Source organism: Gorilla gorilla, chromosome 1, assembly GCF_029281585.2.
Source record: "Gorilla gorilla gorilla isolate KB3781 chromosome 1, NHGRI_mGorGor1-v2.1_pri, whole genome shotgun sequence".
Taxonomy (NCBI): domain Eukaryota; kingdom Metazoa; phylum Chordata; class Mammalia; order Primates; family Hominidae; genus Gorilla; species Gorilla gorilla.
The window spans coordinates 202,141,146-202,163,449 of NC_073224.2; the positions used below are offsets into that span (position 1 = coordinate 202,141,146).

At 47.6% G+C, this 22,304-nt stretch overlaps 3 protein-coding genes across 7 annotated transcripts in view; 2 read left to right on the plus strand and 1 right to left on the minus strand.

Annotated features, from left to right (window-relative positions):
- MTF1 (metal regulatory transcription factor 1) overlaps positions 1-14,391 on the plus strand; it is a 50,029-nt gene extending 35,638 nt beyond the window's left edge. For 3 of the 4 annotated variants that reach the window (XM_004025491.5, XM_019015662.4, XM_055357045.2), the window contains exons 8-11: positions 155-257; positions 1,256-1,851; positions 6,471-6,534; positions 8,379-14,391. In XM_004025491.5, coding sequence (XP_004025540.1) covers positions 155-257; positions 1,256-1,851; positions 6,471-6,534; positions 8,379-8,809 — 1,194 coding nt within the window. In that variant the 3' untranslated portion in view covers positions 8,810-14,391. Of the gene's footprint in view, positions 1-154; positions 258-1,255; positions 1,852-5,855; positions 6,535-8,378 lie in introns of those variants that run through there. The other variant, XM_055357083.2, reaches the window with a different exon arrangement.
- A 112-nt stretch (positions 14,392-14,503) lies between these two features.
- On the minus strand, positions 14,504-15,778 carry C1H1orf122 (chromosome 1 C1orf122 homolog). 2 transcript variants are annotated; one of them, XM_031011130.3, is made up of 3 exons: positions 15,647-15,778; positions 15,221-15,422; positions 14,504-14,980 (listed from the first exon to the last, which is right to left on the minus strand). In XM_031011130.3, exons 2-3 carry the CDS (start codon positions 15,266-15,268, stop codon positions 14,885-14,887), a joined length of 144 nt encoding a protein of 47 aa, XP_030866990.1. In that variant the 5' UTR covers positions 15,269-15,422; positions 15,647-15,778; the 3' UTR covers positions 14,504-14,884. The 2 variants fall into 2 exon arrangements, with proteins under 2 accessions (XP_030866990.1, XP_030866989.1); XM_031011129.3 differs by lacking the exon at positions 15,647-15,778 and adding an exon at positions 15,514-15,608.
- Positions 15,773-21,040, plus strand: YRDC (yrdC N6-threonylcarbamoyltransferase domain containing). Its single transcript, XM_004025492.5, has 5 exons — positions 15,773-16,161; positions 16,739-16,853; positions 16,978-17,097; positions 19,539-19,681; positions 19,986-21,040. The coding sequence occupies exons 1-5, from the start codon at positions 15,773-15,775 to the stop codon at positions 20,056-20,058; spliced, it is 840 nt and encodes a 279-aa protein (XP_004025541.1). The 3' UTR covers positions 20,059-21,040.
- Positions 21,041-22,304: the final 1,264 nt, after the last annotated feature.

Genomic DNA, 22,304 nt, shown 5'->3' on the forward strand with positions numbered 1-22,304 from the left:
TTAAGAAAATACGTGTTACTTTAAATAGCAGAAGGTAGAAACAAGATGCATATCAAAAGATTTTCATTCTAGTTCTGCTGCTTTGAATGTGTTCTCTCATGGTGAAGAATTGTCTCAAGATGGCCAATCTCACATCTTTGTCTCTCTCCATCAGACCCAGGGCCAGGACCTCAGCACAATTTCACCAGCAATCATCTTTGAATCAATGTTCCAGAATTCAGATGATACGGCAATTCAGGAAGATCCTCAACAGACAGGTTTGTCACACGGACTCTTTCTACTCACATCTAAGCACTTGCTGACACACTGAGTCACAGGCACAATGAATCATTCTAGTTAGCTTAAATGAAGTGAGCTTTCTATAAAGGGTCAGAAAGTTTGGGTCTTTCAGTTTAATTCCATCTTTTCCCCTACTTCCCTCAGTCCTGAAGAAGAGAATCTCCTTTCCCAGAATCTTCTGTTGGCTGTAAAACCACCAAAATGGGGAGGAGCTGTGAGCTTTTTCTTCTACTTTTTTTTTTTTTTTTGAGACAGCGTCTCATTTTGTCACCCAGATGGGAGTGCAGTGGTGTGATCTCAGCTCACCGCAACCTCCACCTCCAGGCTTGAGTGGTCCTCCCACCTCAGCCTCCTGAGTAGCTGGGACCACAGGCACGTGCCACCACACCCAGCTAATTTTTTTTTTTTTTTGTATTTTTGGTAGAGATGGGGTTTTGTCATGTTGCCCAGGCTGCTCTGAAACTCCTGAGCTTAGGCAATCCACCCGCCTCAGCCTCCCAAAGTTCTAAGACTACAGGCGTGAGCCACCATGCCCAGCCTTGTGAGCTCTTTCTTCTGATGTGATACACTGTCTATGAGTGGACAGGACCCACAAATCCACAAACTTCAGCTGCATATATCATACTGTGTTTCATGAAAATTTGTCTGTAAAACTTCCCATTAGTCAGAAAGTATAGTCACTAGTCATGTCAAAAAAAGGATGTTTAGTCTCTTTTCCAGAAAAGCCTTAAGACACTTTTTTAAATGGTTAGAACTATATTGGGTCTTCACATTTAGGAAGTGAGGTTGATGGTGAAACGTGATACTTTGACCAGAGGTGTCACTAAATGAAAATGACAGAAAGCTGGCCTGCTAGCTATGAAGAGATCAGCTCAGTGGACTTCAGCTGTGTTTTGTTTAGCCCATAATGACTGTTTTTGTGGCTCATCTAAGGCTTGGGATATGTATATATATTTCTATTTCTTTTTCTTGCCAGCTTCCTTGATTGAAAGTTTTAATGGTGATGCAGAGTCAGTCAGTGATGTTCCGCCATCCACAGGAAATTCAGCATCTTTATCTCTTCCACTTGTACTGCAGCCTGGCCTCTCCGAGCCACCCCAGCCTCTACTACCTGCCTCAGCTCCGTCTGCTCCTCCGCCTGCTCCCTCCCTAGGACCTGGCTCCCAGCAAGCTGCATTTGGCAACCCCCCTGCTCTCTTACAACCTCCAGAAGTGCCTGTTCCCCACAGCACACAGTTTGCTGCTAATCATCAAGAGTTTCTTCCGCACCCCCAGGCACCGCAGCCCATCGTACCAGGACTTTCTGTTGTTGCTGGGGCTTCTGCATCAGCAGCGGCAGTGGCATCAGCTGTGGCAGCACCAGCCCCACCACAAAGTACTACTGAGCCCCTGCCAACCATGGTCCAGACTCTGCCCCTGGGTGCCAACTCTGTCCTAACTAATAATCCCACAATAACCATCACCCCAACTCCCAACACAGCTATCCTGCAGTCCAGCCTAGTCATGGGAGAACAGAACTTACAATGGATATTAAATGGTGCCACCAGTTCTCCACAAAACCAAGAACAAATTGTAAGTATTATGTATGAATATACCCAGTGGGGTGAAGTGTATTTACATAGGTGACATGTTCAGAAGCTTTTACTTCAAAAAGAAAAGTGGCTGTCATATCCACCATGAAACATGTAATTCTACCTTTTAGTCATTTTCCACATAATCAAGTGGTATAAATGTAGGAAATGCTGTGGTCAGTACCTATAATAAGGAGGCAGAGAAACAGTCTTTATCTAGCAGGAGGCACTCAAACAAATATTCCTACTGATACTGGAATCTAATCACATCATCTAGTATAAAAAAGCAGTCAGCAAACTCCAGAGGTCCCAGAATATTCCAGAAAAAGCAGGTTGTTTTCAAGGCAGAGTCAGACTGATGTGAGGGACTGATGTGACCCAGTCAGATGGCACCGGACAGCAGTGGCCAAGTCAGAGAACTAACTTGTGCTCCCACAGCCCATCATGGAATCATTTTCTGAGGAAGTACTTGGTCTTGATGACTAGGGAAATGACTTGGTCATTCAGTTAATGCTTCATGGTGAAGAATTGTCTCAGGGTGGCCAGTCTCACAACTTTGAAAGCCTAATATTTGTCAGACACTACACTGAGTATCTGGAGGATACAGAAAAGAGAAAAAACGTGATTTATTTTTTATAAAAACATATATTCTAGTTAAAGAGGCTAAAAATGCCAAAAAGAAAGTTAATATTACCAGTAGGTTAAATATTAAATACTAATAATGGTAATTTAAAAAACATCAACAGCTATTATTCATTGAGTCCTTACTATGTGTAAGGACTTATTGTGCTACATATTTTTTAAAACTGAGGATCTGCAATGTGTCAGTTATTACCTATGTACATTATTTTTAGATTACTTTTTTTTTGGACTTTATTGAACAGATGGTACAGAGAGTTTCCATAAACCCTTTCCCCACCCCTAGTTTCCCCTATTATGATTATTATTATTATTATTATATATTTTGAGGCTATGTCACCCAGGCTAGAGTGCAGTGGTGCGATCTCAGCTCACTATAACCTCCACCTCTTGAGCTCAAGCCATCTTCCCACCTTAGCCTCCTAACTGGGACTACAGGCATCCACCACCATGACTGGCTAATTTTTTGTATTTTTTGTAGAGACGGGGTTTTGCCATGTTGCCCAGACTGGTCTTGAACTCCTAGACCCAAGCAATCTGCCTGCCTCAGTCTCCCAAAGTGCTGGGACTATAGGCGTGAGCCATCATGCCCAGCCCTCCCCTATTATTATTATTGTTTTTTCTCCCTATCATCTTGTTTTTTTCCCCTATTACTAACATCTTGCAACAGTGTGGTACATTGGTTACAACTGATGAACCAGTATTGATACATTATTATTATCTAAAGTCCATAGCTTAGGGTCCATTCTTTGTGCTGTACGGTTCTATTGGTTTTGACAAATGCGTAGTGTCATGTATCTACCATTAAACAATATCCAGAATAGTTTCACGTTTTTTTAAATTCCTTGTCCTTCACTTATTCATCCCTTCTACCACTTCCCCCTCCCTTAGCAATCATTGATATTTTTACTATCTCTGTATAGCTGCAGCTCTATATGTCACACAAAACACATTTTAACATATTACAACAATCCTAGGAGGTAGGTCTAATTTTCCCAATGGAGAGCAGAGGTCCAGAGAGGTTAAGTGACTGGCTGAAGTTCACAGAGCTCACAAGTGGCAAAGCTGGGATTTAAGCATAAGCAGATTGATCCCAGAGTTGGTGGCTCTTGGCCACTGCGTTGAGGGGTTCAGACACTAATGGTTTGTTGGGTGGCCATACAGGTCAGGTCAGCCTTGAGATATGGGTAGGAATTAGATGGAGAAAAGGATGTACTAAGTTGGAGAACCTAGAGGTGGATGTATGCTACTATTAGACACACTAGAAAGGCAGTTTGGGGCTCAACAGGGAGAACACTCAAATTCCAGAACTAGGGTGCCAACCCCGTCTAGATCTAGAGAACCTATGTCCATTTCTAGATAGCTAGAGTCATTGGAGAGGGCTTTCCAGTATTGTGACCCAGCCCGCCTCCATGTGGTTTTTATTGTTTTCTCTGGCCCTGTCCTGGGGTGCTGAGTGAAACAAGTCATCCGTTTTCTTTTCAGATATTTAAATATGGGTCTCACTTTTCCTTTTTTTTTTTTTTGAGTCAGAGCCTTGCTCTGTTGCCTAGGCTGGAGTGCAGTGGTGCAGTCTTGGCTCACTGCAACCTCCGCCTCCCGGCTTCAAGCGATTCTCCTGCCTCAGCCTCCCAAGTAGCTGGGACTACAGGCACGCACCACCACGCCTGGCTAATTTTTGTATTTTTAGTAGAGACAGGGTTTCACCATGTTGGCCAGGCTGGTCTCCAACTCCTGACCTCAGGTGATTCGCCCACCTCAGCCTCCCAAAGTGCTGGGATTACAAGCGTGAGACACCACGCCCAGCCTCCATTATTATTTTATAGTGTCATCTGCTATAACGTAGCCAGAAGCTTTCACTTTCCTCCCACACTCATCTTAGAGGCACTTTTAAATTTCCTTTTTAGCGAGATGAAAGACAAAGCTGCCTCAAGATAAGACTTCAAGAAAGTGGAAACCTTTTAGCCCATGTAATAGGAAGTATACTAGAGTGAAAAGGGTGATTTTCTGGGCATGGGTTTATAGTCCTACTTAGTAATAATATAAATAATGTTCTGGAACTCCTGACCTCAGGTGATCCGCCCGCTTTGGCCTCCCAAAGTGCTGGGATTACAGGCGTGAGCCACCGCGCCCGGCCTTAAATAATGAATGTTTACTGAATGTTCACCATGTGCCAAGTGTCCTACGTGCATCATCTCATTTCATCCTCACAGAGGCCTTTGAAGAGGTTTTTGGTTATTGTCTTAGTCCATTTTCTGTTGCTTATAACAGAATACCCCAAACTGGGTAATTGATAAAGAAAATACATTTATTTCTTACATTTATGGAGGCTGAGAAGTCCGAAGTTGAGAGGCCACATCTGGAGGGCCGCCCTGCTGGTGTGGACCCTCTGCAGAGTCCTGAGGCAGCACAGGGCATCACATGGCGAGGGGTTGAACATCCTAGCTCAGGCCTCTCTTCCTCTTCATTTTTTTTGACACGGAGTCTCACTCTGTTGTCCAGGCTGGAGTGCAGTGGTGCGATCTTGGCTCACTGCAACCTCCACCTCCCAGGTTCACACCATTCTCTTGCCTCAGCCTCCCGAGTAGCTGGGATTACAGGCACCCGCCACCACACCCGTCTAATTTTTGTATTTTTAGTAGAGATGGGGTTTCACCGTATTAGCCAGGATGGTCTCGATCTCCTGACCTCGTGATCTGCCCGCCTTGGCCTCCCATAGTGCTGAGATTACAGGCGTGAGCCACTACACCTGGCCTTTTTTTTTGAGATGGAGTCTCACTCTGTCACCTAGGCTGGAGTGCAGTGGCGTGATCTCGGCTCACTGCAAGCTCCACCACCCGGGTTCACGCCATTCTCCTGCCTCAGCCTCCCGATTAGCTGGGACTACAGGTGCCTGCCACCATGCCCGGCTAATTTTTTGTATTTTTAGTAGAGACGGAGTTTCACCGTGTTAGCTAGGATGGTCTCGATCTCCTGACCTCGTGATTCACCCGCCTCGGCTTCCCAAAGTGCTGGGATTACAGGCATGAGCCACCACGCCTGGCCTTTTTTAAGAGAGAGAATCTCATGTTCCAGGCTGGGCTGGCCTTGAACTCCTGGGCTCAGGTGATCCTCCTTCAGTCTTCCAAATAGCTGGGATTATAGGCATGTACCACCACACCCTGCTTCTCTTACTCTTCTTATAAAGCCACCAGTCCCACTCCCATGATAACTCATTAATCCATGAGTGAATTAATTCATTCATGACCCAGTCACTTCTTAAAAACCCAGCCTCTCAATACTGCCACACTGGGGATTAACTTTCAACATGAGTTTTGCAGGGGACAGATACTCCATCCATAGCAGTTATTATTCCTGTTTTTACAGGTGGGGAAACAAGACTCTAAGAAGTTAAATCACATGCCCAACACCAACAACTAATAAGTGGCAGAGCTTGGACTTGAATCCAAGTGTGGCTGAATCCAGGGCCCACCCTTGAACTATACTGTGCACCTTACAGCACAAGGCCTTTACAGGGCTGTCTGCCTGTGAGAGGAAGCCTTAACCTGTTCTTGGCATGCAGCTTAATCTCTGAGGGGGAAAAAAAGAACTTTCCAGCTTTCTTAGAAGTACTAGGGGGCAGCAGGGAATGTGGAGAGCCTGAAGGAAAGCTAGCCCTGGGATACCTCTGAGAAGACAATCTGCTTGAGAAAAGCAACCTTGGAGGAGGAGGAGCCTTTGGATACAGAACCTACTGGATTAGGCAGCTGGGAGCCAGCCAACTAGTAGCGTACAAAGCTAACTACGTTGTCAGCACTGAATGTCAAACAGTGCAGTGACCTCATGTCAGAGCACAGACAAAACATCACTCAGTACAAAAATCCCTGAACACTAAGGGTTTTCTGTCTTCTTGGATGACCATTACAGTTGGGGAGGCTTCAGGTCGCTGGGGATCTGCCATATTACAGTGGCTATAAATGAGATTTCTTTTTCTTTTTTCAGCAGCAAGCATCTAAAGTTGAGAAGGTGTTTTTTACCACTGCAGTACCAGTAGCCAGTAGCCCAGGTATGTAATTCCATGTTAGCCTTAAGAGAAGGCAACTCTGTGGGTCCCTTGAGGCACAGCTAATTATTGCTTTGTCCCAGTTTCTAAAACTTTAAAAATCTTTAAACAGCCTCAGTTAAATTCTTCACATTGTATTGTTGGCTAGAGTATTTCACATTCTCACAACTATTAGAAGTTAGTATACTTCTGGCCAAAATACCGTGTTTAACATTCTTTAACTAGTAACAGTTGTTTCCCTTTTAGATACAGCTTTAAAATGTAGCCAGAAAAAAATTTTTGAATCACAGCTAATGCTAAAGAGGGCAGTTGTTAATTCACTGGACTCTTTTCTAATTACAGTAATGAAGAAATAGCATCTGGGTCAGAGACACATATAGAGCTGAAAGTTCCTTTTATTCAAATTCTTTATTTTATAGATTAAGACACTGGGACCCAGAAAAATTAATTGACTCCCCCAAGGTTATAAGTGAATCTGTGGTAGAACCAAAGCACTAGTTGTCAGGCCTCCCCATTCCCACCCTGTTCTCCTGCCCATTGGCCTTTGTTTTGTTTTGTTTTTGAGACAAGGTCTCACTGTCACCCAGGCTGCAGTATGCTGGCACGATCACAGCTCACTGCAGCCTGGACCTCCTGAGCTCAGGCAATCCTCTTGCCTCAGCCCCCCAAGTAGCTGGGACCATAGGCATGCTCCACCACCATGCCTGGCTAATTTTCTTTTTTTTCTTTTTTTTTTTTTGAGATGGAGTCACGTTCTGTTGCCCAGGCTGGACTGCAGTGGCACAATCCCAGCTCACTGCAACCCCTGCCTCCCAGGTTCAAGTGATTCTCATGTCTCAGTCTCCCAAGTAGCTGGGATTACAGGCATTCAACACTATGCCCAGCTAATTTTTGTATTTTTAGTAGAGACAAGGTTTCACCATGTTGGCCAGGCTGGTCTCGAACTCCTGACCTCAAGTGATCTGCCCACCTTGGCCTCCCAAAGTGCTGGGATTATAGGCATAAGCCACCACGCCCGGCCGAATTTTTCTTTATTATGTGTAGAGACAGAGTCTCACTGTATTGGCCAGGCTGGTCTCAAACACCTGGGCTCAAGAGAATCCTCCCTTCTCAGTCTCCCAAAGTACAGGGATTACATACAGGCATGAGCCACTGCACCTCGTCCTGCCCATTGGTCTTTAGCTCTGTCAAGACACACAAAGCCTGGCTGAATATGGAGCAAGTGTTCGTACAACACATGAGAGAAAGAGAGATGAGTAAGATGTCCTAAAGGAGCTCAGAGTCTCCTGGGCAGGCAGAACCAAGCAGGTCCTGTACCGCAAGGAGAGAGGTGTGGAAGGAAAACAGCAGCACTGTGCATGTGTGCCGGGAGGCTGGGTACCGGCTTCATCCAAGCTAGTCCTCTGCATAGGCCTACAGAGAGTGGGGGAGTGAGCTAGGTCTTGAAAGATGAGTGTCAGTTCTCCAGAAGAGTGGTGTCCAGGGATTTTAGTCGTAAGGAAGAGCCCACAGGCCCAGGGGTATAAAGAACGTGTCAGGAAAAGTAGGCCTCCACATGGAGGGTGCAATGGAGAATGACTGGAAATGAAGCTGGAAATACAGGGTGCATCTAGATCGTGTGTGTGACTTTCTAAGGAAACGGGACTTTGTCTCGGGCTGGGGAGTGTCCCTCTTTTACCTCAGAGGGCATGTGGTCCAATTTAAAGCAGAACGAAGCCCGAAGTGTGGCAACCATCCTTCCCATGGTTCCCATGGCACTCTGCTCTCACCTAGTCCATGTATCCCTGTCCCTCATGCTCCTGCCCCTGCAGCTACTTGAAGAGCAGTCTCTCTTGCCTCTCTCGCAGGGAGCTCTGTCCAGCAGATTGGCCTCAGTGTTCCTGTGATCATCATCAAACAAGAAGAGGCATGTCAGTGTCAGTGTGCATGCCGGGACTCTGCAAAGGAGCGGGCATCCAGCAGGAGAAAGGGCTGCTCCTCCCCACCCCCTCCAGAGCCGAGCCCCCAGGCTCCTGATGGGCCCAGCCTGCAGCTCCCAGCGCAGACTTTCTCTTCAGCCCCTGTTCCCGGGTCATCATCCTCTACCATGCCCTCCTCCTGTGAGCAAAGCCGACAAGCAGAGACTCCTTCAGACCCTCAGACAGAAACATTAAGTGCCATGGATGTGTCAGAGTTTCTATCCCTCCAGAGCCTGGACACCCCGTCCAATCTGATTCCCATTGAAGCACTACTGCAGGGGGAGGAGGAGATGGGCCTCACCAGCAGCTTCTCCAAGTGAAGGGCCCATGTGTGCTCACCTCTGGGAAAAGTGGGTGAGCAGGAGGCATGAGGTACAATGCCTGCCATCATGGGTCAGAAATTTGAAGGATGAAGAAATCTACTGTTTGAAATCCTCACCTTTCAGACGTATTTTCTTTATTCACATCCCAGGAGCATCCATTTTAAGGAACTATTCTTTGGAAAAAAACAAAAAACAAAAAAACAACAAAAAAAGCTAAGTTATAAGTGAACTGTTTGGCTGCACTGTATGTCACTTTTGCTTGTTGTCATGTGAACTTGGAAACTAAGGTTACTCGTGTGCATAAAAATTCTAAATGAAAGGGTGTGGTTTCCATCAATCTGATGCTGCCCATCGCTTGCACTGGGGTCTTTGTGGATTGGGCAGGAGAGTTCAGTGTGTTGGGTGTTGCTCCTTCCTATGTGTCTTTTGAATCTGAGGCTGACATTTGCTTGGAAGGCCAGACCCTTGCTCCATCAGAGAGGGCAGTGGCAAAGGCCAGTGAGGCAGCTGTGAGTTGGACAGGGTTCAGGTGAGATGGTGTTGTCATTTGTGCTTAGTGTTGGTGGCGCTCAGGGTGGATAACACGGGTCGTTCTGCAGCCCGCTTCAGCACAAATAGGCAGCTTAAGGGCTGGCTCACAGGCTGTGGGGTTGATCTGGCTCTGCAGAGGCCCTAGGCAGCTTGTTGACTGCTGTCTGTTGATGACGTGTGTGCAAAGCAGGCTCTAGCAACATGATCACTGTCTTTGCCTTCCTGGTTCTTTCTCTCGGTTGGTTGCCAGGGCTTGCAGATCGCAGTGAATTTTCCTTGGGGAACATCGCTGTTTTGTCCTAGAGTGAACTTGTGGCTTATGGCCAGTTGCTGTTTGGTGGTCTGCCTTCTTTTTAATGGTATTTTCTTCCTCAGAGCAGAAGGGCTGCATTTTGCTTATCAGAAGAAGGTGCAGATTTAAGGGAATTCATATGAGGTGGCATGTAATTGGCAGGCCAGGTGTCCTGGTTCCAGGTTCCAGCCAGGCTTTGGGTTGCCCCCTCCATCTCTGCCCCCCTCTGGATTTTGCATACAGCCTCATACAGTGCAAACAAGGATGTGACTTGCTCAGCTTAGTCATGTGATTTATTAAAAAAAAAAAAAAAACACAAAACGATGATCTTCTACTCAGGGTATAGCAAAACAAAAAAATTCCCTTTCCACCAAAAAGCCTGAAATGTTGCAATAAGTTATCTCATTTGGAATGTTTCATTAAGTTGTGTTATAGGAAAAAATTGTGTGTGTGTGTTATAGAATTATATCCATATGTCTGCCTTTGGCTCCAAGTCATTGCCTCTTAAAATAAAAGATACAATCCATACTAGCATGAAAAGTTTCCCTCAACAGGCTATATTAACATAGTCATGAGTGCTGACCAAACTCACCGAGCTCAGAGGCCAGGCATGGCCTGAGGTGCAGAATAGGCCTCTGCCTCCCAAGAGCCCTTTCCTTGCCCTGAGCAAGGAGTGGTGTTCCACAAACAAGGCTGCTCTTCTAAGCCAACAGTATCAGGCAGAAAGCAGCCATAATTTTGCCTTGCATTTTCATTCCCTAATGTAAAGGGATCTGCATTGGTCACTCTCCTGTTCTCTGAGCCATTGCTCAGGGCCAGCCAAGATATTATTGAGAACAGATAATTTACCTTGGAGCCAGAGGCCCTCCCTGCCTTTAGCAAGGATGTTCAGGGACAGACAAAGAGGGCAGTGGTGGTGAATGTTGTTACTGCCATGAGGAGAAATGGCAGTAAGAAATCTTAACTACAAGCAGCCAATTTCTCATTCCAGGACCCTAGCCAGAATAATTGACTTCTTTTTTTTTTTGAGACAGAGTTTTGCTTTCGTTGCCCAGGCTGGAGTGCAGTGGCGCAATCTTGGCTCACCGCAACCTCCACTTCCCAGGTTCAAGCAATTCTGCCTCAGCCTCCCGAGTAGCTGGGATTACAGGCATGCGCCACCACGCCTGGCTAATTTTGTATTTTTAGTAGAGACGGGGTTTCTCCATGTTGGTCAGGCTGGTCTCGAACTCCCAACGTCAGGTGATCCTCCTGCCTCAGTCTCCCAAAGTGCTGGGATTACAGGTGTGAGCCACCATGCCTGGTCTAGGGAATTGACTTCTTTTTGACCTTCTGCACTCCCTTCCCCAAAAGGATTGTGGCTTCTGTTGACCATTGACCTCAGCAGAAGTTGATAAGGCAGGAGGAATTTCCTATTAACACAGTGGGTTAGTCCTCCTGGAAAACCAACTGCTGAGCATGAGTTGTCCTTGGCTGTCTCTGGGCCTCGCACCCATGGGAAGTTTTGAGGTAGGGCCCTTGCTGTTTACAACTTCTGAGAGAGTAGTGATGGGACCCCAAAGTAAGCTTGTATCAGAGGGCAGTAATGACCTTCCCATATCCCCATCCTGTGGTCACCTGGGATTTGGGTTCCCTGGGGCGGAAGTGGGAAATAGGAGCCCAGGGAAGGACATCTGAAGCACCCACAGTTTAAATAGCGACTCTTCTTGGTTAGCCAGGGCTGTGCTCATGTTGGGCCCTACCCAGGTCAGTGGCCTTTTCACTCTCAAAGATCGGGGGTGACGAAGCAGCATCTTAAACAGTGTTTAGGCTGACAGATTTTTCCAGTTGAAGAAGCTGAAGTATCTGCCTTTTGAGGGTGACTCTAGATTACAAGAGAGACTATCAGATCCAATCAGCTTTTGAAAAATCAGGAATGTGCTTAAAATGCCAGTGAGTGGTTGTGAAGATCAGGTTTATTTCCCAGGATAGGCAGTCTTTCTTTCCCTCCTTTTCCAGTTCTCTTTTCCTACCTGTCCTTCCATAAGCCTGGTCTCTAGTGCCGAGGACCTTGGAGAAGAGAGGGCCCCTAGCTAAGCTGGAGCCAGAAAGAACCTTCATGGTGAGTGTGGTTTCCCAAACTTGGGAAATGAACCTAGGGTGAGGTTAGGGAGGATTTGTAGAATTCTAGCAGGTAAAAATCAAGCCTTTTTCCCCTCCCATAGTAAACTTAACCATTTTCACCCTGTACGTTATCTTTTAGCTCCTACTAACATCTCCAATTAGACAACCGCTTCAAAGGGTGCTTAGCACCAGGGATTGGGGTTCATGGACTTAGGAGGTGGTAAGGAAACTGGCTGGCACCACCAAACTGCCTTAGTGAACTTGGCCCTTCCCAGGCAGGTAGGTTGGGCATTGAGGGAAGGTGGCCCAGTCTTTCCTGGCAGGGTCTGGCCAGTCTCATGGGGGCACCACTAGTTTGGTGACAGAAGTGGTGTCATCTATTGAATTCCACCTCCGTTTAGAAGGAGATCATGGTACAAAGCCCAGGAAGGGCCTTAAGATGTGAAGATCTCTCTGAGTAAAAGGCAAGGGGCTTCTCTTCTTCACCTCTGGGATAGTTGGTAGATCGGAGAGTTTTATTTTCAGGGTCAAGGCTGTGGACTGATGGGGATATTGGAGGGTGGGTGGGTTTTCCTGAGAGACTTTGTATAATGCTGAATGTGTCCAGAGGGACAAGTTTGCAGAACCTCATATTGGTATATTAAAGAAATAATAAAATAAAAAAGCACTTTAGGTTATTTTATCTTTAACCCGATTGCTGCAATTTCTTTTGTGTGTATATATACATATATATACTTTCCACAAAGTTTTATTTTTTGCTCAGAATAAAAAGTTAAATTGAGGTGTGAAAAGAAAAGCACTTACCTTGGTGCAATATGTGTAGCTTGATGGTCGTTGTCCCATGTGGCCCTGGCCTGGCCGCGTTTTTCCGCTCAATCAGCCCTGTGCTGTGAGACTGTCCATAGGGAAACACTATTATGCATTCTCAGCAACCGCTCAATCTATGCAAGCCTTCCCTGTGTGCCCCAGGGCGCCCCCTCAGGCTCTCTGAAGAACTGCTGTGGGTCCTGTTTTCTGCTGACTGTTGAGGCCCTTTTTCATCACTTCTTGGTCTCTCGCCATCTTTTCCCTCTTCACCATTACAAAATGATGCCTGAAAGGAAGGAACAGATTGTTCCTAGGTAGAAACCTGGCACCTTCTAGACTTTTATATTTGTAATCACATCCATTGTCCTTAAAGACTTTTCCAGAGTCATTGAAACCATTGATTTGTGGAACTGCAACAATATTTCTCAAGAGTTTACAATTGTCTTACACCACCAATCAGAAATATGTTTGGAGAGGCATGGGTGGCAGGGGGCAACATGAGCCATTTCCATACTGCTCCCCATACTACCTGTGTTGGTTCCTTAAGCAAAAAGGCCTCCAGCCTTCATTAAATCCTATAAACAAACATTAAATCCCATGAATCATTATCAACTTTCTTCCTTTACTCCACCTCCCCCATTTTATCTTCAATTCTCAGGCTATAGAATAGACAAGTTTTAGAATATACTTCAGCCAAAGCAGAAAGATTTTCATAGATCCAATATGCAAATAGTTCTGCTGTGACATAGATCAGAAATTGTCTGTTCCTTAATATGTGGGGGTGGAGGCAACAAAACTGAAGCATATTTCTGATTGGTTAGCCATTTTGACCTGTTTCCTCTTGCATGTTTTTTAGGGAGAGAGGGAAACGGTCCTGTATTTCTTCTGCTGCCCTTTGGGGAAGCCGACGACCACTGGGCATTTCTCACTGTTACTCCTGTTCAAGAGAGGGCATCTCAGTCTGCACTGAAAAATGCAAATTAAACTGGATCTTTATGTCAATGTGTACATAGTACAAGCTTTTTTACTGGAATTGAGGTTTAAAACCACACACTGCCCTTTTGGTGGTGTGCCTGTTGGGCCAAAAATTGGGTGATAATGTAGTGTCACTTTCTCAGCTCAATGCAGTTTCTACTTTTTCTTATGGGAAAATTTTTCATAAAACCTTTTTGCACCAAAACCCAGGGGTGTTTTATGCAATATCCTTGTTATCCTCGTAGTGTGCCAAGTCAGAGGCTTTCTCTTGCCCTTTTCCTGCTGTGTTCTCAGGCCTCCCAAGGGCTGTTTGACTCAACAGTCTACATCCTTCGTTGTGTTTTGGAGAATGTGGGGGTGGGGGTCAGAGTTCAAGGTGTCTGTTCCCTTTTCCTGTGAACTCTTTCTAGTCCCTATTTGGGGAGGGTGGCTGGAAACAGATTTTTGCTGAATTTCTGGCTCAGATCTTCTAGCCAGGAAAGGCAAGAGCCCCCAAGAGCCCTTTTTTTGACATACACTAATCATTGGCCGGGGTCTTGGTGACAACTTTTAAAATCCCAAATAGTTGTATTTGGATTATGTAAAAGTAAGTGTGAAACATGGGAACAACGGACTTCCACTGAGCGATGTGAAAACGTTACAGGTTCAGTACTTCCAAAGGAAGAAACCTCCAAACCCAAAAAAGAATAAATACGAATTTGTATTTTTGAAGAATGTGAAATAATGGTGTTTGCTTAATTGCTCATTTTGTATAAACTTAATATTGTACTTTAAAATATCTGCTAAAAAGTGAAAATTTAACTTTTTGGAATTGAAAAAGCAATATTAAATACTAATGAAATCCTAATTAAATGCTTATTTAAATCTGGTAGTATCTGTGGCATTTCTTACCAACCCTGCCCATAGTTGACATTTTTCCACCATTCCCCCCTTCCCAGCCATCAGTCTTGGAGAGGGGACAGAAAGGAAACGTCGGTCACCAGGAGAGTCTGCAGGTTTCCTTTTAATCAAGGCTCTGCTGAAGGTGTTTTGTGGGGCTAAAAGCCCCCCAAACATGAAATGGACATGTAACACCACCTGGATCCCCCATAGCAGGCCAGACCACTCTGGCGAGCACTGCTGGTCTGCCCAAATCTGGGCAATCAGACTGGGTATTCATTGGCTGCATTTCAAAGCACAGCACTGCTTTCAGCCAGGATGAAGTGGGAGTGAACCCAGCTGCTAGCAGAGCTGCCACTCCAGGCTGAGAGCCAAGTACCAGCCACTGCCAGTGAAGACTGGCCCCTTTACTGAAGGGAGTTGTTCAGAGTCCAGCCACCGGCCCTGGGGAGGGAGAGAAGTCAGGGTATTCTGCTCGGGGATGGTCAGGGCTCCGCAGCTCCATCGCCAGCATCCTTTGGAAAGCCGCCTCTGGCGGAGACAGCCGGCTGGGGGGGCGCTCCAGGTTTGGCTGAGACGTTCTAGTTGGAACAGAAAGGAAAAAAGTGAGGCTGGGAGGCAAGGCCTTGGATTAGGCCCCACAAGGATATGGCCATTTGGCATTTGGATAGTATTAACTTTTTCGAAACCTCTCACCAGATCAAAGGAGGTTAGGGATAAAGTGGCGGAGACATACTTCCCCCCTCCAGGGTAAGCTAGGGCTTGGCCAGCCTAGCCAGTGGGCAGACCCCACCCCACCCCAGCCCAGGGTGGGCACTAACCCCGCCACCAGCCGGCTCCGGGCGCCGGCGGCCCAGCTGCCGTAACATCTCCTCGCAGGCTGCGATGGTGTCCAGGAGCTGCCGCTGCCGCTGCTCCACCGCGTCCAGCAGCTGCTGGGCGCGCTCCTCCCGGGGCGGCTGCGGGGGTGGCCTCCCGCCGAGCCCCAGCCCCGCCTTCCCGCGGTCCACGCCGGCAGCCTCTCTGCCCGGGAGAGAGCGAGAGACAGACGGTCAGGGCCGGCGCTTGCGCGGGGCCAAGCCCCTTCCCCCCGCCCCGACGGGCCCCCTCTCACCCCCGTGACCAGTCTGAGCCCGGGCCCCATTCCATCTCCGCTTGCGCGGCCCGACCACCGCCCCCCTTTCGGCCGCCCCCCTCCCCAGCGCTGCGTTAGGGCTTCGCAAGACTGCGCCCCGCCCCGTCCCCACCGGTCTCCTTCAATCCTCCTGGGGGTCGTGGTCCCTTTAAGCTGCCCGGCGCAGAGGTGGGGCCGAGTCTCCTGGACCGGAAGCTGGCTGGGAGCGTCACTTCCTCCCGGAAGCGGGCCTGGGCGGATGTCTCCGGCGCGTCGGTGCAGGGGGATGAGGGCCGCGGTGGCTGCCAGCGTGGGGTTGAGCGAGGGGCCTGCTGGCTCCCGGAGCGGCCGCCTCTTCCGCCCGCCGAGTCCCGCTCCGGCGGCCCCCGGCGCCCGGCTGTTGCGGCTCCCGGGGAGCGGGGCCGTGCAGGCCGCGAGCCCGGAGCGCGCCGGCTGGACCGAGGCGCTGCGGGCCGCCGTGGCCGAGCTGCGCGCCGGCGCCGTGGTGGCCGTCCCCACCGATACGCTGTACGGCCTGGCCTGCGCAGCGAGCTGCTCGGCGGCTCTGCGCGCTGTGTACCGCCTCAAGGGTCGCAGCGAGGCCAAGCCTCTGGCCGTATGCCTCGGCCGCGTGGCCGACGTCTACAGGTAAGGCCGCCCCGACCCGGCCCCGCTGGGGGCGGCACCGCGGGAGGGGTTTTCGGTGACAGGCTTGGGAGACTGAGGCGCAGAGAGCGGGAGGGGCTTGTCCAGGCTCACCAAGGAATCCGGAACTGGAAGTATGTACCGAGGACTTAACGTGCCCCGGGCCCTGAACTACATGCTGCTGGGAAGCAGCAACACACGAGAAAGGCAGGGACCCTGTTCCCTTGGCGTATTTGTGCTAATTGGGGAGGCCCCCGGGAAAAAAAGCAAACAAACACAGTAGCTTAATTTAATAGCGAATGCCTTGAAGAAAATAAAACGTGGAGCTTGATCCCACTATCATGATATCACAGCGGTGCAGCTATTGTAGTCCCTGAGACCAGAGGCACATGGGCGTCAAGCCAGGGGTGCGCCTCTGGAGCCCTGCTTTGTGCTCAAGCTCTTAGGGAGGTGAAGCAGGGAGACAGGCGGCTCCCATTGTAAACTCGAAGGATTCCTTTCCTACGTCTGCCTAGAGTCTAGGAAAGGACCACCAGTGGCCCTTCAGTTTTGAATGGATTTATTCTTCTGTGTTTCCCAGATACTGCCGTGTGAGAGTACCTGAGGGGCTCCTGAAAGACCTACTGCCAGGACCAGTGACCCTGGTGATGGAACGCTCGGAGGAGCTCAACAAGGACCTAAACCCTTTTACGCCTGTGAGTCAAGTTTTCTCTTGTGTCCCCAGACTCCAGGCCACTTGGCTTTCACTAGGATCCAGATAAGACTTACCCTCTTACCCCTTCCAACCTTTCTCATGATCCCTTTCCCCTTGCCTTACAGCTTGTAGGCATTCGGATTCCTGATCATGCCTTTATGCAAGACTTGGCTCAGATGTTTGAGGGTCCGCTTGCTCTCACTAGTGCCAACCTCAGCTCCCAGGCCAGTTCTCTGAATGTCGAGGTGAGTTTACCCAGTCCTTCCCCTGGAAATGTCACCAGCGCACATACTGTTTCCTGTGAATCAGTGGCATTGATAGTACACTGGGATGGCCAGGCGTGAGAGTTTTTGGGCCAACAGTGGGAAGGTTGCCCAGCTGGCAGGGAGGTGGTGGGGGGCAATATAAATTAAAAAAATTTGAAAGATTTTATCTCAAAGTCTGAAAAGCCAGGGGGAGAATTGGTGTTTTCTTCTGTCTTTATAATAATAGGAAAGATTATGATAAGAACAGTGTCTTCCTGTTTTTCTGGAGATAACAGTTTCTGGAGAACACAGTTAGGCTATAAATCTTCACGACAGTGCTGTAAAGAAAGATGAAGAAGGCCAAGGGCAGTGGCTCATGCCTGTGACCCCAGCACTTTGGGAGGCCCAGGCAGGTGGATCATGTGAGGTCAGGAGTTCGAGACCAGCCTGGCTAACATGGCAAAACTCCATCGCTAATAAAAAATACAAAGATTAGCCAGACATGGTGGCGCATGCCTGTAATCCCAGCTACTTGGGAGGCTGAGGCAGGAGAATCACTTGAACCTGGGAGGCAGAGGTTACAGTGAGCTCAGATTATGCCACTGTACTCCAGGCAGGGCTCTAGAGTGAGACTCTGTCTCTTAAAAAAAAAAAAAAAAAAGATGAAGTTTAGCCTCCAGAAAGTTAAATCACTTGTTCCAGGTCACACAACCATTAAGTGACTGACTCAGATTTTTAACTAGTTTTTGATTCTCGCCCCTGTTCTCTTATCTCTGCCACAAGCCAGATCAAAGAAAGGATCATCCTAATCCTTTCTTGGCTACATAGATTAGAACAAAGGAGGACACATAGAAATTTTGTTTTTTTCTTATTACTAAGATGTAAAATGTAGTAATAAGCTACATTGTGTCCCCAGACTTGGCCAGACACATAGTATCACACATAGTATCCAGCATCAGGCCTTGGGCCTTCCTTGGGCTTATTACATCCAGCTAATAAGCCTGGATAGAGTAACTTGCATGCAGTCACATAGAGATATGATGGAAAGTCCAGAGTTAGAGCCCGTATCTCTGCTCAGAACTCCATTCGATGGGTTTTCCATTCCCAGACCTAGAGTGGGGCTCAGGGTTCTTAGAAAGTGAGAGTTCAGCATCCCTTCCCATTTTCAGAGTGCAGGTTTGACTTGGTCCTGGTGGCTGTACCCCAGGAGCAAGAATCGGGATGTGGCACAGGGAGGGGAGGTTTTTACCTTGTCAGCAATCATTTGACCTGTCCAACACAGTAACTGGTATTTATGATTTCCTGTCCCAGATTTCCAGGCCTAACTGCCACTGCAATGTCTTCATTGGGGGGTTGGGGAAGCTCTAGCTCAGTTAACAATTCAGTCTACTGTTCTAGGGGGAGTATCCTTCTCATAGCCCACAGACTGAGTGCTGGTGGCATGCAGAATCTACTGCTGCTGCCATGCCATGCTGGTGGCATGTTCTACTCTTCCTACCCTGATCAGAGTCGCAGTGAGATCCAGTAGCATAGTTCTAGAGCTAGAAGGAGCTGGAATCACTTGTTCCAGGTTACGCAGCCATTAAGTGACCAGATTTTTACCTAGTTTTTTTTGTTTTGTTTTGTTTGAGACAGTCTCACTCTCTTGCCCAGGCTGGAGTGCAGTGGCACCATCTCAGCTCACTGCAACCTCCATCTCCCAGGTTCAAACAGTTCTCCTGCCTCAGCCTCCCGAGTGAGTAGCTGGGATTACAGGCGTGTGCCACCATGCCCGGCTAATTTTTGTATTTTTAGTAGAGACGGGGTTTCACTATGTTGACCAGGCTAGTCTCAAACTCCTGGCCTCAAGAGATCCAGCCTCCCAAAGTGCTGAGATTACAGGCGTGAGCCACCATGCCCGGTCTTTTTACCTAGTTTTTGACTCTTGACCCTGTTCTCTTATCTTTGCGGCAAGCCAGGTCAAAGAAAAGATCATCCTAGTCCTGTCTTGGCTACATAGATTAGAACAAATGAAATGAGGACATAGGATCATCTAGTCCAGCCCACTTGTCTTGTAGGCCTGGATAGAGTAACTTGCATGCAGTCACATGGAGATACGATGGAAAGTCCAGAGTTAGAGCCCATATCTCTGCCCAGAACTCCATTCATTGTACTTATATTTCCCTAACTGAAGCAATGTGTTAAATTTCCTTTTGACATAGCAAGATTTTCTTTAAACCCTAGATAGGTGTTACTTGGAGCGCTAACCCAGGAGGCCTCCAAACCTCATAGAATACAGTGTCTTTGGCAAAGTTGACCTTAACTAAATGAAGCTCCTTTCTCTGCTTAGAGGAAAGTGCCTTCTGTTTTAAGACTATATGGCCTTTGATGACTGCGTGCAGTTTGACATTATTAGATACACCAGGGATAGTGTCCATGCTCTTCCTTCTCCCTCTTCTCAGGAGTTCCAGGATCTCTGGCCTCAGTTGTCCTTGGTTATTGATGGGGGACAAATTGGGGATGGCCAGAGCCCCGAGTGTCGCCTTGGCTCAACTGTGGTTGATTTGTCTGTGCCCGGAAAGTTTGGCATCATTCGTCCAGGCTGGTAAGTCTCTTTCCTGTGGCGTGGGGAAATAATTTGAGGGAGGTTGGAGAGATGCAAAAAAGCTTTGACAAGATAAAGATGGTGCCTCCTATCTTGCCCTGAGGGAGTGCGGGCCAGGTTTGGAGAAGTGGTAGTTGCAGTGGGACTAAGTTTCCTGGCTTTCTTAGGATTCAAAAGGTTTCATCAAGGGTTGATGAACAGGGCATAACAAGGCTAGCCAGTTTCGATGTCCCTGCTCACCAGCCTCTGGTGGGCTCGGGACTTCTGAGAAGTCAGACTGGTAACTGTCCTGTTTCCTCCTCAGTGCACTGGAAAGTACTACAGCCATCCTCCAACAGAAGTACGGACTGCTCCCCTCACATGCGTCCTACCTGTGAAACTCTGGGAAGCAGGAAGGCCCAAGGCCTGGTGCTGGATACTATGTGTCTGTCCACTGACGACTGGCAAGGCCTCATTTGCAGAGGCCACCGGAGCTAGGGCACTAGCCTGACTTTTAAGGCAGTGTGTCTTTCTGAGCACTGTAGACCAAGCCCTTGGAGCTGCTGGTTTAGCCTTGCACCTGGGGAAAGGATGTATTTATTTGTATTTTCATATATCAGCCAAAAGCTGAATGGAAAAGTTAAGAACATTCCTAGGTGGCCTTATTCTAATAAGTTTCTTCTGTCTGTTTTGTTTTTCAATTGAAAAGTAATTAAATAACAGATTTAGAATCTAGTGAGAGCCTCCTCTCTGGTGGGTGGTGGCATTTAAGGTTCAAACCAGCCAGAAGTGCTGGTGCTGTTTAAAAAGTCTCAGGTGGCTGCGTGTGGTGGCTCATGCCTGTAATCCCAACATTCTGGGAGGCCCAGGCGGGAGAACTGCTTGAGCCCAGGAGTTCAGAATCAGCCTGGGCAACATAGCAATACTCCGTCTCATAAAAATTAATAAATAAAAAGTCTCAGGTGACCAAAGGCTCCTGAAGCCAGAACCAGGTTTGGATAAAGATTGAAGAGCCACAGGCCACTCTTCCCTCTGAGCCATTGGGCCTAGTGGTGTCATGTATTGTAATTGCTCGCGGGGAGAGCAGTCTTTTTGGTGCAATAGTGGGATGTCTGCTTAGTTGGCAGGGGTTCAGTCCAAATGGAAGAATATTGGGAAATAAACCTCCACTATCCTTTTCAGCCAGGGACTTTTTTCTTATTTATTCATAAAATAAATTATAGTTAATTACACCCATAACACCTTTATTTAAATCCAGTGTTCTCCGCAGCCTTTTGTCTATTTATATGTGTACCAAGTGTTAAACATAATTATTATTGGGCATTTGAACTTTGTTTTTCTTTAAAGAAATGCTGCTATTAAACATATTTGTAAATGGTTTATTTTTCTTCTTTTGAATTATTTCCTTAGGAGAGTAGGTCAAAGTGTAGGAAGTATTTATGGCTCTCAATATGGATTAGCCTTCAAAAGAACTGAGTCAAGTTACACTGCTGTTACCAGTGTGTGAGAATGGCTGCCTCTGCCCCCTGGCCTTGCCGTGTTTAGTATTTTTCAGATTGTGCGTGTGTTAAATGAAGCCAGTGTTGCTACCTTCTGTAAATTACTATAGGTCAACATCCAACCCTTTCAGCTGTCCCTGCCTGCCTTGGTTTCCCCAGCTAAGCCCCAAAGCCAGGTGGCCAGGCCTGCTCATCTCTCTGGTGGGGCTTAATATCAGTTACCTAACTGGGGCTGGGTGTCCTTGAGGTGACCACTGGGGTCTATTTCCTCCTTCCTCCCCTTCCCTCTTGTACCCTAGTTCCCAAAATTCCGATTCAGTCTTTTTTTTTTTTTTGAGACAGAATCTCTGTTGCCCACAGTGGAGTGCAGTGGCACGATCTTGGCTCACTGCAAACTCCGCCTCCCAGGTTCAAGTGATTCTCACACATCAGCCTCCTGAGTAGCTGGGACTACAGGTGTGCACCACCACACCCTGCTAATTTTTTTGGTATTTTTAGTAGAGATGGAGTTTTGCCATGTTGGTCAGGCTGTTCTTGAACTCCTGGCCTCAAGTGATCCACCCACCTTGGCTTCCCAAAGTGCTGGGATTACAGGCATGAGCCAAGGCACTCAGCCCATTTTTTATTTTTTTAAAGACACGTCTCTCTGTGTTGCCCAAGCTGGTCTCGAACTCCTGAACTCAACCGATCCTTCCACCTCAGCCTCCCAGAGTGCTGGGATTACAGGCATGAGCGACCACGCCTAGCTTCCAATTCAGTCTTGAGCCCATAAACTTCTCAGTACAGTGGTTTCCAATGCACTTGTTTTCAAGTATATCCTAAGAATCTTGTGTTAACAGGGGCCTGGTTTAATCAGGGTTCCTGCAATTAGCGTATTATTTTATTTGTAAATAAGCACTGGTTTGTTAATTCCCTCTAGAAATCTTGTTTAGTAATGTTTTTTGTGTTTTCTTTTTGTTTGTTTGTTTTTTGTTTTTGTTTTGAGACAGTCTTGCTCTTGCCCAGGCTGGAGTCCAGTGGTGCCACCACATTGGCTCACTGCAACCTCTGCCTCCCAGGTTCAAGCGATTCTCCTGCCTCAGCCTCAGAAGTAGCTGGGATTACAGGCACCCATGCCCAGCTAAGTTTTGTATTTTTAGTAGAGA